Source organism: Oryx dammah, unplaced genomic scaffold (assembly GCF_014754425.2).
Source record: "Oryx dammah isolate SB20612 unplaced genomic scaffold, SCBI_Odam_1.1 HiC_scaffold_9, whole genome shotgun sequence".
Classification (NCBI taxonomy): Eukaryota; Metazoa; Chordata; class Mammalia; order Artiodactyla; family Bovidae; genus Oryx; species Oryx dammah.
The window spans coordinates 4,965,006-4,980,924 of NW_024070193.1; the positions used below are offsets into that span (position 1 = coordinate 4,965,006).

General features: G+C 48.4%; 1 protein-coding gene across 3 annotated transcripts in view; it reads left to right on the top strand.

The window, feature by feature from the left end:
• Positions 1-15,919, top strand: part of VGLL4 (vestigial like family member 4) — a 154,339-nt gene that overhangs the window by 96,234 nt on the left and 42,186 nt on the right. The window contains exon 2 of one of the 3 annotated variants that reach the window (XM_040246758.1): positions 11,936-12,130. The exons of the other annotated variants lie outside the window; for them this stretch is intronic. Coding sequence (XP_040102692.1) covers positions 11,936-12,130 — 195 coding nt within the window. The remainder of the gene's footprint in view (positions 1-11,935; positions 12,131-15,919) is intronic. 3 annotated transcript variants of the gene reach the window in all.

Genomic DNA, 15,919 nt, shown 5'->3' on the forward strand with positions numbered 1-15,919 from the left:
TGATAGTTTTTTTTTTAATCTGGTATTTTTTTCACAGCCTTATTACTGAGATATAATGTACATACCATAAACTTCACCCGTTTGAAGTGCACAGTTCAGTGCCTTTTGGAATAGTCACAAACTTTCATATAAATGGAATTCTGTATCATTGTCTTTTGTGACTGGCTTCCTGCACTTCGCATAATGAGAGGCTCCCTCTTGTTTGTAGGAGGGGCCAGTACTTCATTCCTTTCTGTGGTTGCATGCTAGTCCCTTGGATGGATACACTGAAAGATACTGTTTCTTAAGAAGTGGTAATAGCTCCTGGATGAAGGTTGGGCTGAGAAGTTACTCGGACTATGATGTCTCCTTCAGCTCTGAAAAAGCAGAGGCAAAACATGCCATTTTGTCCGCTGATCTGCACTCGAACCCCAGCAAAATATCGTGTCCTAGTCCTATGCGAATGCCCCCTGGAGCAACAGCATGGTTTACTTTCAGTGTCTGAGCGACACTTTCTGTTCACAGGAAGACCGACAGCCTCTGCCTTTGTTGTTCTGTTCAGTTTTGCTCGCTCACGTTGCATGGGGCTTCCCTGGGGGCTCAGTGGTAGAGAAAGACTGCCTGCCAATACGGAAGATGCAGGTTTGACCCCTGGGTCTGGAAGACCCCCCTGGAGAGGTAAATAGCAACCCACTCCATTATTCTTTCCTGGAGAATTCCATGGAGACAGGAGCCTGGAGGGCTGTAGTCCTTGGGGTGGTAAAAAGTCAGACAGGACTGAGCAACTAAACGCCAATGTTACATAAATGGTTCTGGAGGAGAGAGGTAGATTCCTTGCCGTCAAATGATTTGCACTTCAGCTGTGGTGTTTTATTCGTACACCGTCCGTGTGTGTGTGTGTGTACGGCGGTGACACTGGGTTTTCTATTTTGGATCTCTAATTTTACAGGGATGTCTGTTGGCAGATGTATCTATATATGTTTAGAACATTTCTGTATAAAGTTTTCTACATGTAGATAGATAGATAGGAGGAGGAAGGTCCATGGCAGTTTCAAAGACTTCAGAACCAAATGTCTTTCACCCTCAACCATAAGAGATAAGCAGCTCGGTGTCCTCTGGTTTTCTTGTCGGGGGTCAGATCAGATAGACTGCTTCGGAGGCCTAATTACAGGGTAAGAGAACTCCGCTGCCAGAGGTCAGGAGCTGCCGCTCTGTCCTGAGGTGGCCTTTGAAAAGCAGTCTGGGGCAAAAGAAAAAGCCTCTGGCAACTGTGGAATTTTTGGAGAGAGAAACCTTTAGAAGGCAGCATCTGATTCTTTATAAATTATCTTACTGTTTTGTTTCTTAATGTATGAATATTGCAAGACTGAAATGAGATGCCTTAAAAGGCGGATCCCGGCAAAGGGCTTTTGACCTCCCTCCTCTGACACCAGTTTCCCCCCGGGGCTGTTCTCAGCTGCGTCCACAGCTGGCCCGAGGGTGATCCCCAAGGCCCTGTGGCCTCCATTTCATCCTGGGGAGCCAGCCTGGAGAACTTACTCAGCTAGCTGAGATCAGTGTCTGCAGAGTGTCTCTTAGCTCTCTTCCCTGCCCCTCTCAGTTCTCTCATCTTGGAGGGGTTTGTGACTCGGTAGCCATGGACTCCCATCAGCAGAGCTGTTTTGGAACGTCTCTCGGTCCCATTGGAAGGCTGTCAGTAAATGCATCCACAGGGGACATAGTCTGCAAATGGTGTACCCATGCTCCTCACGGAAAAAGCGAGGCACCGGTGAGGGTCCCCTCCCTAAGCTTCTGACTGCTGAAAAGGTCAACTGTTAAAAGTACATCGCAGTTTGAAAACAGGGTCTCCTGAAGGTGGTTTTAAATGCTGGACCTGTGATTGTTGGCTGGAGGAACCGGGATGGGCCTGAGTCTTGCTCTCTGGGCATTTCCTCACCAGACGCTTGAGCCTGGAGATGCTCGGTCCTTTCATTGGGACTGGGTTAGGGCTTTGTGTTAAACAAACATTTCAGGTGATTCTGGGATAGGTGGTCCAGGACCACACTTGGAAAAACCTTGTACCACAGTGGAAGGTAGGAGTACCGGAATAGGAGGCAGTAAGGGCGGTTTCCAGGGGTCCGTGAAAATAAATTGAGAAGCTCCTCTGGTTTATGTAGGAGCTTGGTAGCTCATGATCAGACTAATCAAAGGCCAGTTTACTTCCAAGTCTTCAGGAATACGTTTGTCACTTGAAATCACTTTCATCTGGTAAATATTCAGGATCAGCAACTTGGACAGAAAGCCCTGTGAAAGTATAATTCCTCTTTACACAGCACCTATTTTTAACTTTTGACTAAAAATCCCTTACTGCTTCAGCTTCCCAGACCCTTCCTCTTATTCCTTCCAGTGCCTTGACAGTGTCCCAGTTAATGATCCATGGTCTCAGTGAAGTACCCCGCTAATATGGGGGTGAATGTGGGCGCAAGGATTTGGATGTGGAAGAGGTGGCTTCCCTTTCTCCATCTCAGATTACCGTCTCTGGAGTTTGAGCACCTTTGGGAGTCAGGATAGGTTTAATGTGAGAATCTTTAGTGACCATCCGTCCAGTCGATGTCCAGGGAAGGTTGACACATCAACCATTAAAGTTATTTGCTGAAATATCAATCGTTTAAGTTAAATGAGTCATCGAAGCCTGCACATCCTGGAGTGTAAGAAAGAAAAGGCATGTCCCTCAGGCCTTGGCTCTCAAGGCAGCAGATGGGAACATCTCAATTACACAAGCTCACATCTGTCTCTCCAACTTGACTGGGTCTGTGCCACCGTATGCTGTGGAATTACTGATTCTGAAATCCCTGGAAAGCATGGTTGAAGTGAGATTGACAAAGAGCTAGACCCGCAAGGTTAATGGCACAGAGAGAACAAGAGGCATGGAGAACTAACAGTGGAATACAAATGCCAGTGGTTGCAAACCACTCATCCATTTAATTTGCTGGAAGTTAATATGGTCTAGTAGACCCCAAATGAAAATGTTTCAGTATTGCTTTATTCCTTCATTAGTCTTAATTCCCATTGACCTTGTGTCAAGGCTGAAACAATTTAGAAGCATACTAGCATGGGCTCAGTTTTAATGACTGTTGTCAGCGTGGTTTTAAAGAAAATAGGTTGGCAAAACACATGTAGGTTCTTAAATCTATTAATAGTGTGACATTGGGTTTCTTTGTTTTGTAAAACCATTAAAATAAGGCTCTGGGAGATGGCTTGAATTTCTGAAATGCCAGAATGTCTATGGTGAATATCACTGTTATTTATTATTTAGGAGTTTGTTCCCTGGGTGTATCTGGTGGGTATTTAGCAATGGCTGGGGCCTTGTTGTACATGGGCTAGCTTATCAAAAAGCAAGAGGGAAAGATAGTGGCTTGTAAGAGAGTATTTGTAATAAAAGTTGCATACCTTATGAAAGAGCTAAGAGGAAGAGTCAGGCTTTTGTTCCTGTGCCTGAAGGATAAGTGTAAAAATAGATTTGAATAAAAAGACAGGAGGACCACAGAATCGAAGGACACTTTTAATATCTGGTAGGGGACTTGAGTGTAGAATGTAGAAAAAAACTCTTACACCTCAACAATTCACAGACTGGTAACCCAGTTAAAAAATGAATAGAGGATTTGGGGAGAGGGGAGGAGAGGGTGAGATGTATGGAGAGAGTAACATGGAAACTTACATTACCATAAAGTAAATAGCCAATGGGAATTTGCTGTATTAAAAAAAAAAATGAATAGAGGATGTGAACAGGATACTTCTCCAAAGATACACAGATGGCCAGTAGGCACAGGAGAAGATGCTCAACACCGTAAGTCATTAGAAACCCGCAAGTGGAAACTACAGTGAGATACAGCTTCATACCCACTAACATCAAACAGAGTGGAAAATATCAAGTGTTGTTGAGGATCTGGGGGAGATGAAATACTCCTGTGTCACTGGTAGGAATTTTAAATGGTGCAAACTCTTTAGAAAACAGTTTGGCAGTTCCCTAAAATATTACAGAGTTGCCATTTGACCCAGCAATTCAGTTCTGAGGTATACAGCCAAGAGAATTGAAAACATGGCCTCACGAAAATCTGTCCGCAGGTTTTACACCCATAGCTGCATTATCTTAACCGAAAAGCAGACTCAGGCCAAGTGCCCATCCCCTGATGAATGGGTAACTAGAATGTGGCATATCCCGTACGATGAAATATTATTTGGCAGTAGAAATGAATGTATTGACATATATTACAACATGGATGAACCTTGGAAACGTTATGCTGAGTGAAAGGGAAAGAAGTCTTCGTATGTGACTTCAGTTCTAAGAAATATGTCCCAAATAGGCCAGTCTCTGGAGATAGGAAGGAGGTGAGTCGTTGCCAGAGGCTGGAGGGTGGGGGACAGCATGGGGACTGACTGCTAAGGGCTGTAAGTTTATTATTATTTTTTTTTGGTGGAGAAGGGGTGGATGAACTATTTCCCCTCTCAGATTGTGGGTGGATGGTTGTACAACCCTGTGAATACGCTAAAATGCATAGAATCGGGCAGCGTTAAATGGGCGTGACTTTTATGGTGTACGAATTATATCTCAACAAAGCTCTTGTAAGACTTGGAGGTTTGGAGTTGAGAACGTTGTTCGTTACTGTTACTCCATTTGATTCTTAGCAAAGTTCTGTGGGTGGGCATTTGCTCACATGAAAACATTGTGCAAAGTACCGTTAGCTGGAATCTGAGCCTCGCCGGGACCCATCGTAGTCCATCGGGTGGGTGTCCGGCGCTCCAGGGACCTTCCGTGCTGAATGTGACCCAGCTCTTCTCGCGGAGCTGACAGTCGACTGCAGTGCTTTCCTTAAATCACTACTAGCTATCTTAGAAGAAGCAAATTGGCGTCGTGCATGCTGCAAGTTAAGACGATCCTCACAGAGAATGAACGGTGTGCATGTCGGGTCCGGTGTCTGCAGCCTGGGGGAAAGGAGAGGAGGGGGTGGAATGCCAGGTCAGCCAGGGCAGGTGTGCACACGGCCACGTGTCGGCATGCAGGTGCTGCTTTCTGGCTCAAGCCTGGCCACTCTTGGCCCGTGGGGTGAAGTCCACCCTCCATTCTTGAGCGTAGCCAGTGGAAGAGGCCGCTCCAGGACCTGCCTGCATGCAGGGCTGTTCCCGTGGGGCCAGTCTGATTGGAAGCGGGCAGAGGGAGGGCTCACGGGCCTGATGGGCAGCTGCCTGTGAAGCCAACCCAAGTTTTTTACTCATGATGATTGATTTTAGGGGGCTTTGGAGAGGCTGCCCCCCAGCACCACCATCCGTGGGCTTTCTTTTCTCCGCCTTGTCACCTCCTGTGCTTTCACGGGGTCTCTTGTGCTCCAGAGGCTCAGTGGCACCGTTCTGTTTCCCAGCGGCCTGTGCCCACTGGTGAACTCCTGCTCATCATTCAAAACCCAGATGGTGCACACTCGTCTCCATTAAGCCTCTCCAGAGTCCTGTGACCTAGGTCAAGTTGCCAAGCCACTTTTTGCTTCCATTTTCCTCTTCTGAAAGATGAGATTAATAGTATAGTACCTACTCTGTAGAAAATTAGAAAGATGGAATGAAATTCACATACATAAAGCTTTTGGAATCCCTCTTGCCCCCCTAAGTAAATATTTGCTCCTGAGTGGTTACTCATCCTCCTGATGACTAATCTCAGCCTCCTCTGCTTTCAGGGCATTAGCCCGCATGCGTGTCCACCACTGACAGTACATTCTAGGGGAAACTTGTAAATTCCCCAAAGAGTCTGCCATGTGGCCACAGCTGTACAGATAAGGTTGTTCCTGTGTTAAAGGGAGTGTATGTGTTGGGGGGCGATTTCACAGTCACCTCTTTTAATATTAGTAGTCACTGCCCGGAGTCCGTCTGAGGAAGGAGATTAGGCTTAAGTGACTTAAGGGCCCCTGAGAGTATAAGCCCTTCCTTTCTTGTCCACAGCATCATCTGTCTGTCTGTCCAGGTGCCAGACGTCGTAGAGGGAGCGGATGGGGTGAGCTGAGGGCACTGTCGTGGGTTCAGAAATGGACCGGGTGACCCTGCTTTTTCTCTGCTCCTGCCCAAGGGTCTCTAGCAAGTCTGGGGAGGGTGGGGGGCCCTTTGGCCTCCGCTCATTAAGGGTCCAGCATTCAAGTCCTGGGAAGCCAGACTTCTTCCTGCTATGGCCAAGGTCTCTCAGAACGAAGGTTTATTTCAGGACACACCTCAGGGCATAAGGAAGGACTGTTCAAATATAATTGTACAACGGCTTTAGACAACTCGCTTCTTCCACCGTCCTTGAACCTCATTATACCGACCAGGTTTCATCTGTGGGCGTGCGGATCTGACGCACACCACCTCCACCCGGTAATCTGGGGGTTCCTTCCCCCCCCCGCCCCCGTCCCTGCAGCAAGAAAACGTTTGAATCTGTGTCCTTTGTCACATTTCTGCTTTGCATAACCCGCTCCCAGGTACCTGGCCCTCGGGAGGCCACCTCCTGCCCTGGGGCCTGTCCCGCCTATGGCCTCCCGCTGTTTGTGCACCTGAGCTCAGCTTCCCCTTTGAAGTGCAGGGCAGGCCTTTCATCCCCCTTCATTTTTACTTAATGACAGCCTGGTCTTTGATCCGCACCATTTTCTTTCCTTTTTTTTTTTGCTTCATAATGAGTCGCTTGGAGGTGAGGAGCGACCTGAAGGTCCGCCCCCAAAGACCACAACTTTTATGATCACCATGGTTGTTTGACCTTCATATCTTGAGCAAACATGCCCGAGGGAGTCAGCCCTTCTCGACCTCTCATTGATAAAATTCGCTCACCCGATAACTGAACTTGAAAGGAGAGGTGGGGGTGGAGAGGGAATGAGAAGCAGGGGAAAATGTCCGTACACCCCCGCCACACACACACATTTGAAGCTGTCTCATTGAGGGGAGCCCCCCTGCCCCTTTCACACTCAGCAGCATGTGGGCCTTTCAGGTTTGGGGAGCACAGTCAATTCTCCATGCTGGTGGAATATATTTGTTCTCAGATTAACTTTTATGGCGCTTTAGATTATGATCTAACAGTCTCTTGGAACTTGGTGATACAAGAAGTTCTCCTTGGTTGGATATAAGATTTTATAGGGAAATCTGAAAGATTCCTAGTTAATATGAAAATCTCGAGGACGAATGTGCAATAGTCCCTGCAAAAAGCAACTCACAGATCCCCGTAGCCTTTGGTTTTGCTGCTGCTGCTAAGTTGCTTCAGTCGTGTCTGACTCTGTGCGACCCCATAGATAGCAGCCCACCAGGTTCCGCCGTCCCTGGGATTCTCCAGGCAAGAACATTGGTTTTGCTGCGTTATTCTTAATATGAATATTACTCTTCTCTATGTATTAAATTAGCTGTGTGCCTCACCAGTAAATCTCCACCAAGTGTGTTCCAATGCCATCTCAAGCTGGTCAGTCCACTTTCAGACTTCAGTTTCAATAGCCTCTTAGTTTTTGGTTGGGACATACAAACATCTTATAATAATAGCTTATGCAAACGGTAATTATTGAAATAAATTTATCTGTAAAAGGACTCCAAAATATACTGTGTACTGTGAAAAAAAACACAACATAATTGTGTATTAGCTTGACATCAATTTAATGAATGATGGCATGTTATAATAAGATTGGTCTATTTTAACATAGAACTTACATTTCATTTGAGTTTGTTTTAAACCCCTGTTCCAAATTTTTCTTTTATAAATATGGATCATTATTTGAGGTGTTTGATGTTTGTTCTTCATAAATCAGGTGATACCCACAAATAACTACTGAATAAATGTTGATTAATCGTGGATAATTGGACTCCATTAGCATAGTCCCTGCCACTAAAAGGATGGACATCAGTATTATTTTACTTCAAGAAAATTTGGCATACTGGTTTTTTTCCTCCAACAATTAAAAATCACCTTACAGGAATATTAAAAGTATCCACTGACATAACAGAAATGTGGATGTAGAAGATGAATTAGACTTTGTCAGACCAAACCTGTGGAACTTAACATATGGAGTTATACTCTTTTTTTTTTTTCCCATTCATATATCCATAAGCCAGAAAACAGCGTAGCTCTCTGGCTTTTTCACTTTTAGTTTCTCAACATATAAAGAAATCCAGATCAGCATGAGTGTTGGGGGAATGATTCAGGAACACGATGAGGGCAGCCTTTTTTGGAAGGATCAGGCGAAGGCACTAGTTAAAACACTGTCCAGTTCTCTGCTCTTCCCGTGAAAGGTCCCTTGAGCGGGCCTCCTCTGCCCCGTTGTGCACGTAGGAACAATGGAGCCCTCCACCCCCGTGTGCATGGCTGCCCCGTCCCCTGGCTCAGTTGTGCCCATCGCGGTGTCATCAGACCCCCCTTATCTGTGTCACCTCTTCCAGCGGCTCTCCCGCAGTTGTCTGCCATGCGATCTGAACTCTGCCCGTGCTCAGAGCCCTGCACTATCTGACCCACTGATCTCCGTAGCCTTACCTCTTAACCAACAGATGAAACAAGCCCTTTCTTCTACTTAGATGGACCTCTCACACACAGGACACCATTCCTGCTTTCTGCCTTTATTCCCACAGCTGTCCCCAACTGGAATGCCCATTTCCATAGTTTCCAAGTGTCGAAATTCTACCTGTTTTTCTAATTCCACTCCTGAGTATGTTTATTAGAGCTAGAATTGATGTCTTCCTCATATGAAGTGTCCATAGCTTCTCAGTTTTTCTTTTTAACCTGTAATGAGTGTATTTTTATCTTCAAATTACTATTTGAAAACTTCCTCCATTTTACTTCCTAATATGGTGATGGTTGACAGAAACTTTGTAGCAAAAGTCCCCTGTGGTCCTCAGCAATTTGGGGGGGGGGGGTAAACAGTTTTATTGAGACACGATTCGCATTTCATTCCTGTCAAGAGCATCTCTTTTGTTTCTGCTTTTAGTTCTTCCTTACCTGTTATTTATCTCCGTGACTTATCGCTCCTGTGAGAACTGCTGTTCCTTGAGGCAAAGACCAAATCTCAAACATCTTTGTGTTTCCCTTAGTGGGGCATAGTTCTTGCTCTGAACATGGCAGGCACGAAAGTTCTTTTGAAAGAACCACATTTCTTCTTTTCTTCTGCCAGTTCTCAGTCCCATACCTTCTTTAGGAGGGGCTGGATTCTAAACCACTTCGCAATTAGAAGCTCCAATACTTGGGCCACCTGATGGGAAGAGCCAACTCACTGGAAAGAGATGCTTGAAAGGTTGAAGGCAAGAGAATGGGGCAGCAGAGGGTGAGATGTTGTGTTGGAGAGTCCCTTGGACTGCAAGGAGATCCAACCAGTCCATCCTAAAGGAAATCAGTCCTGAATGTTCACTGGAAGGACTGATGTTGAAGCTTGAAACTCCAATACTTTGGCCACCTGATGCAAAGGACCGACTCATTGGAAAAGACCCTGATGCTGGGAAAGATTGAAGGCGGGAGGAAAAGGAGATGACAGAGGGTGAGATGGATGGATGACATCACTGACTCGATGGACATGAGTTTGGGTAGACTCCGGGAGCTGGTGATGGACAGGGAGGCCTGGCGTGCTGCGGTTCATGGGGTTGCAGAGTCGGACACGACTGAGCGACTGAACTGAACTGAAGGGAGATTGAGCATGACAGCATGTGTTGAGGTGCTTCAGTCGTGTCTGACTCTTTGTGACCCCATGGACTATAACCCGCCAGACTCCTCTGTCCATGGGATTCTCCAGGCAAGAATACTGGAGTGGGTTGCCGTTTCCTTTTCCAGGGGATCTTCCCAAGCCAGGGATCAAACCCACATCACCTGTGTGTCTCCTGCATCGGCAGGCAGGTTCTTGACCACTGAACTGCCTGGGAAACCCGACGGGATTCTCACGCCCATGTTACTCTGAAAGGTTACTTTTTTTTAGGGTAGAGAAATTCTGTGAGCGTCCTAACCAAGCGGTGGAGCTTACTGTCACCCGAGGTGGGACGCCGAGGCATCAGGTGCCTTCCATGTGAGGCCGCATGCTGGGCACACCTCCTCTCGTTTCCCTGCCGAAAATGTTCACCTTGAATCGAATCATGGGGAAATCATCAGACCACCAGAAACTGCAGGGCAGTTCATTGGCCTGGACCCCCCGGAGGAGGAAATGGCAACCTGCTCCAGTATTGTCGCCTGGGAAACCCCATGGACAGAGAGCCTGGAGGGAGACAGTCCATGGGATCGCAAGGACAGCCACGACTGCGCACTCACTCATTTAAAGATATCATTAAAAAAAAAAAAAAAACAACAGAAGAGGAAGAACAACAGAAAAAGTTGCTGGGAAACTAGAGACTCGGCAGCTCTGTCACCCAAGGTCTTGATTCTTGATTGGATCCTGGATTCTGTCTACTTCATCCCCCTGCTTTTCTGAGACAGTCCAGTTGGGGAACTTTGAATCTGGACTGGATATTAGATAACGACGTTAGGTCACCTTTAGCTTTCTTGGGTGTGATGATGGTTCTGTGTCTGTGAAGGAGACTCTTCTCACTCTGAGAAGAAAGTTGAAGTGCTTGCAGTATGATGTCTGCAAGTTACCTTGCAAATTATAGCAATTATAGTTTAAAAAAAAAACTGGATATGTGTAGACAGACAAAATGAATCAAGGTAAAGGGAACGGGATATTCACTTTTCATTAAAGTTCCAGTAGCTTTAAAATTATTTTGACACAAAGAATTGGAGAAAATAGAATTATGCCCTTGGGCACTTAGATCTTTGAGTGAGAATGCTGACAAAGATCTTCCTTTAAATTGCTTATTTTACCGGTCTTCACGGGGATTGGGCGCTTAGATCACGTGGGTGCCTGAGATCCCCGTGCTGCGCTCACCCTCGGCATCGTGGAGTCTTTGAACTCTGTGTCCTGTTTTAATCCTTGGAAAATTCACTCTGGCTTCTGAACCCAGCCTGTGGAGCAACGATAAGGAAGCCGGTGGATTGCCGCCTCTGTGTGGACAGCAGAAGGGCTTTCTGAGATGCTGGACTTGGGGTGTCTGCCACACTCCAGCAACTTGCAGGCTTCCGCGGTGGCGGGGGTTCGGAGCTGGCGTGAGATCCCGTGTTGGGGTAGGCGGGCCCAGCCTGGCCTTCAGGAGTGCGTACGCCAGTTCGCCTGTGAATTCTGCACTGGTTCCTGGGAGCCTCGTCGTCTTCCTTCAGGTCTGGACTAGAATATATATATTTCTGGAAACGAGAGGGTACCTGTTTGCCTCTCGAGAGACTATAGCAAACACGATGGTGTTCATCAAAATATCTGTAGTTTGGGAGCTTCCACCGGGCCATCTTACAAGAGATGCTTCTGGGGCAGCAGGCCACGTTGGGGTTGGGCTTGGAAAGTGGAGGTGGCTGCGCTGGTCACGAGGAATTCTGAGCGCATTCTGGGGGAGCGGAGAAGGTGTCCAGAGCCAGCGAAGGTGTGGAGAGTGTGCCTGGGGCTCGGAGGGGCACTGGAGCTCTGGGCGCTGTGCCAACTTTGCCGGGTGATCCTTGAGACAGGCCAGGGCTGCTGTGTGGGTTCATGTCTTTTTAACACACGTGGCGGCAGTCCAGGCAGTCAGGTAGCTGCCCCGAGATGGCCCGCCGCCTCCCGGTGGTCAGCTGGGGCCCCTCCCTGACCCATCTTCTGGGGCACTGATCTGCCATTTAGTTGGCTGGACATGGCTCACCCGCTGACCTCTGGCCAACAGAGCGGGAGTGACACTGGAGAAGTCCCCTTTCATCCTCTCTGTGGGAGTCGTAGCAAAGGATGAAATGGAACAGGTGGCTGTCCTGGGCTGGAAACTTCCTGCAAATTTCCACTGATGCTCACTAACATCTCTCAAGGTAGCTGAGGACAGAGGTGCGAGAGAGGTGGAGAGACTTGGCCGAGATCACACCTGTTTGCTTATTTATTTCTTAAGTGTTTGTTTATTTCTTTGGGCACACCAGGTCCTTGGCCTCGGCGCGCGGGAACCTCGATCTTTGCTGTCACGCGGGGTCTTCAGTTGCAGCATGTGAACTCTTATTGTCTCACGTGGGATCCAGTTCCCCGACCAGGGATCGAACCCCGGCCCCCTTCATTTGGAGCGTGGAGTCTTAGCCACTGGACCACCGGGGAAGTCCCAAGATCACACCTTTTGAAAGGTTGCACTCCGTTTATACTTATTTTTAAATAGGCCATCAATTCTCATGCAAATTAAGTGGGAGAGGAACCTTCAAGTTTTCATATAATCGAGTAGATTGCAAACTGATTTGGAAGAGTATTGATCTTTGGAGATAAAAGTTTTAAATTTTTTTTGATTGATTTATTTATCTGGAGTATAATTGCTTTACAGTGTAGCCACACAGTTATTTTAAATGATGTAGAACCTGCTAGGTAAATGAACAGCAACATAGGAATGCAAATATAGCAGTTTTAAAAAATTTACTTTAAAATATTTTCAGGGCTTCCCTGGTGGCTCAGACAGTAAAAGAATGCATGCAGTGGCAGGAGGTCCTGGGTCGGGATGGTCTCCTGGAGAAGGGAATGGCTACCTGCTCCAGTATTCTTGCCTGGAGAACTCCTTGGACAGAGGAGCCTGTTGGGCTACAGTCCATGGGTCACAAAGAGTTGGATGTGACTGAGCGACTAACACTATTTTCAATTAGTGCTTCTTTATTTGGGGGGCGGGCATTGCTGCGATGGGTCTCTGTTGCTGGACACGGGCTTTCCCTAGTTGCAGCGCGTGGGGGTGAGCCTCTGTTGTGGTGCTTGGGCTTCTCGTGGCTTGCTGCTGAGCTCAGGCTCTGGGACACATGGGCTCAGTAGTTGGGGTGCGTGGGCTTAGTTGCCTTGCCGCGTGTGAGGTCTTCCTGGACCAGGGGTTGAGCCCGTGTCCGCTGGATTGGCAGGCAGATTCTCATCTACGGTACCACCAGGGAAATCCCAGTTAGTGCTTTTTGATATCAGGTTTTTATTTCTCTTCACCTTATTAAAGTGTCCAAGGGTGTATTTAGAATGGATATTTGGGAATTACAGAATTGTTGTCCTTTCTGTGGGACTTTCTTTTTGCCCCTTCTCCTCTTGCCTCTGAAGAATGACAGATGTTTGAAACCATTGGAAGCTGTCTACACTGTCTACCCCTGGTGCGCCAACAGTCGGAGTGAGCCCCCGGTGCGGCGGGGGGCGCGCCCCCCGGCAGCATCTCTGGGACCCTCCCCTATACTTGTGCTTTTCAGAGAGAGCCTTGGTCTTCCCTTTGCGAATATTCTTGCTGAGACACAGCTCAGGCTGTGTCTGCACTTTTCCAGGTCACGAGCCAGCAAGTCCTCTTGCTTTCTGCGCAGTCACCTGGCCCCTCCCCTCTCGGACAGGCTCTAATCTGGAAGTGGCCTCAAGGAGTTACACTGCTCGCTCGCATCTTGACCGGTCCCACTAGGTTAGGTCGGTTGGGATAGACCAAGTGTTGGAAGCGGTTCTGTCCCAGAGCTGTTCTGTCTTTGCATCAGAGCCAGGTCTCAGCCCTGCCCTCCTCTTCCCTGCTTCCTTCTTGTCTTCCCTCCTCCTGCCCTCCTTTCCTCAGTTACTCCTTTCCTCAGTTAGCTTGGGCTTCTGGATCAGGGTACCCCGGACACGGGGCTTACACAGAAGACAGCTGCTGTCTCAGTTTTGGAGGCCGGACTTTGAGATCCGAGTGTCTGCGAGGTCGGTTTCCCGCGAGGCCTCTTCTCTTGGCTTGTAGACGTCTGTCTTCGCGTTCACGAGGTCTTCCCTCTGTGTGTGTCTGTGTACTCGTCTCCTCTCATAAGGACATCAGTTGTGTTGTCTGGGTGCCCTCCCATATGACCCTGTCTCCATGTAAGTCAGATTCTGAGCACTGGGGTGTTAGGACTGCGACATACGAATCTTGGGGGCACGATTCAGCCCATCAGGCCTCCGTTCCTGCCCTCACCCTCCCCTTCCACTCTCTTTCCTGCTTCCTTCAGTTGTCTTCCTCCCACTTCCTTTCCTTGACCTGTAAAGCATCCTGCACAGCTAGAAAGATCATGAAAGCTGAGAAATCTAAAAGCCCGGTTTCTCCTTTCAGCCTTTCTATTAATTTGCTTTGTGACTTGAATTATGTACCTGTTCTTCCTGCCCTCTCCTCGCACCGTGTGGCGTGTGGCACTGCGTAGCGTGCACGATCTTAGTTCCCCAACTGTGCGTCGAACCCATGCTTCCTGCAGTGGACGTGCAGGGTCTTAACCTCTGGGCCACCAGGGAAGTCCATGTCCACGCATTCTTGAAACACTGATTTCCTTGGCTGCAGGATGTGAGCTCTGCTTCCTTCTCTTCCCTTACAGGACTGTAGTCAGGAGAACCCAGAATAAAAGCTCAGATTTTTAAATGATTTTAAAATAGGATATGTACCGAAGTGGTTCGCCATTCCCTTAAGATGTAAGAAGGTCCTGACAAAGTATCTTGCAGACATGTCTACAAGATTATTTGGAGCGCTTGGAATTCTAATGAAAACAGTGTGTGTTTCAACTCTGCAAGTTTTACAATGGTATTGTTACCCGTAATTATATTATTAGCAGTCGCTCGTGCAGGTTGTGGGTTTAGTTGTCTCCACCCCTCCAACAGTCTCACTGAGCTCAAACCGAGCTCAGTCAGGGGTCTGGCAGAGACCTCCCCCCACGCCCACATCCTGACTGACTGGACAGGAGTGACCTTTAGCCGAGCTGTGGCCTCCAGACATGTGATCGGGCTGCAGGGTCAGAGCTGCACGTCTCTAATGACAGTGGGAAAGGCACTTTGGGGGACAGCCCCGGGGAGGGGGGTGTGGGGTGCGCAAGCTCCGTCCCTGGGTTGTAGAGTCGCATGCAGTCTCTGCACTGTGGGCAGACGCTACGTCACATCTTTTATCTCCGCTGGCTCACCCGGGTTCCATCGTGTTGCCCAACAGCCCTCCGTTGCAGAGAGCAGTCAAGAATAGCCACAAGTTGAACCGTTGGAGAGCGGGTGGCTTCGCTGTCTCCTCCCCCGCTGCTGGTCCGTGAGACAAAGACGTATTCTTTGAGAGAAAAGGCAGACGCCCCGCCTGCCGGGCCGTGGGGTGGGAGATGGGTTGTGACACGTGGAGCCCGCTTGTTTTATCAGGGGCCCCGCTGCCAGCAGGGTGACATCAGCTGGTCGCCGTGGGCTGTGGTCAGACGGGAGACGGAGCCCACTGCCGAGCTTGGGGGACCGGGCCGTGGTTTTTATACTTCTTTGATTTAGGTTCCGACACGATAAAAGATGAGGAGGAGAGGCGAACATAAAATGTGGGACTCAGCCAAGATGTAAGTTGTGGCAGAAAACTCTCTGTTGGGCAAGGCAGAGTGGTTCACGAAAAATCCTCAGAAGTTACAGTACGTGTTAGCTGCTCAGTCATGTCTGACTCTTTGCCACCCCAAGGGCTGTATGTAGGCAGCCAGGCTCCTCTGTCCATGGAATTGTCCAGGCCGGAATACGGGAGCAGGAGAAGCTATAGCAGGAGGCTCCTTAAACGCAGACACTGTCATTTCAGCCTTGCGCTGTCTGACTGGTCTCCACAAAGCCACAGTCAGTGCCGTGATTTTGATTAATCTCCCCTGAGTTACGCCACAGTCTTCAGTGCGCCCACAGAGCTGGTGAGGAAGAGGCATGATGGGGAGCTGACTCGATTTTGGTGCCTGCCCCCACGTTGTCCTGGGGTCCGTTTACCTCTCTGAACCAGCCCAGTTGCCTCCTCCTTGCTGAAGGTCTGAGTCAGACTCAATCAAGGCTGTGATTCTGTGGACCATACCACCTTTCTCCCAGGCCTCCGTTGACTAACACCAGCTTTCTTGTAGCGCTGAAATAAGGAAACGAAGCTCGACCGCCGAGACTAGGAGGGGTTCTTGGTTTTTAACTGAATCCCCTTCAGCTGTGAGGGGAACTGGCAGGATCTCAGT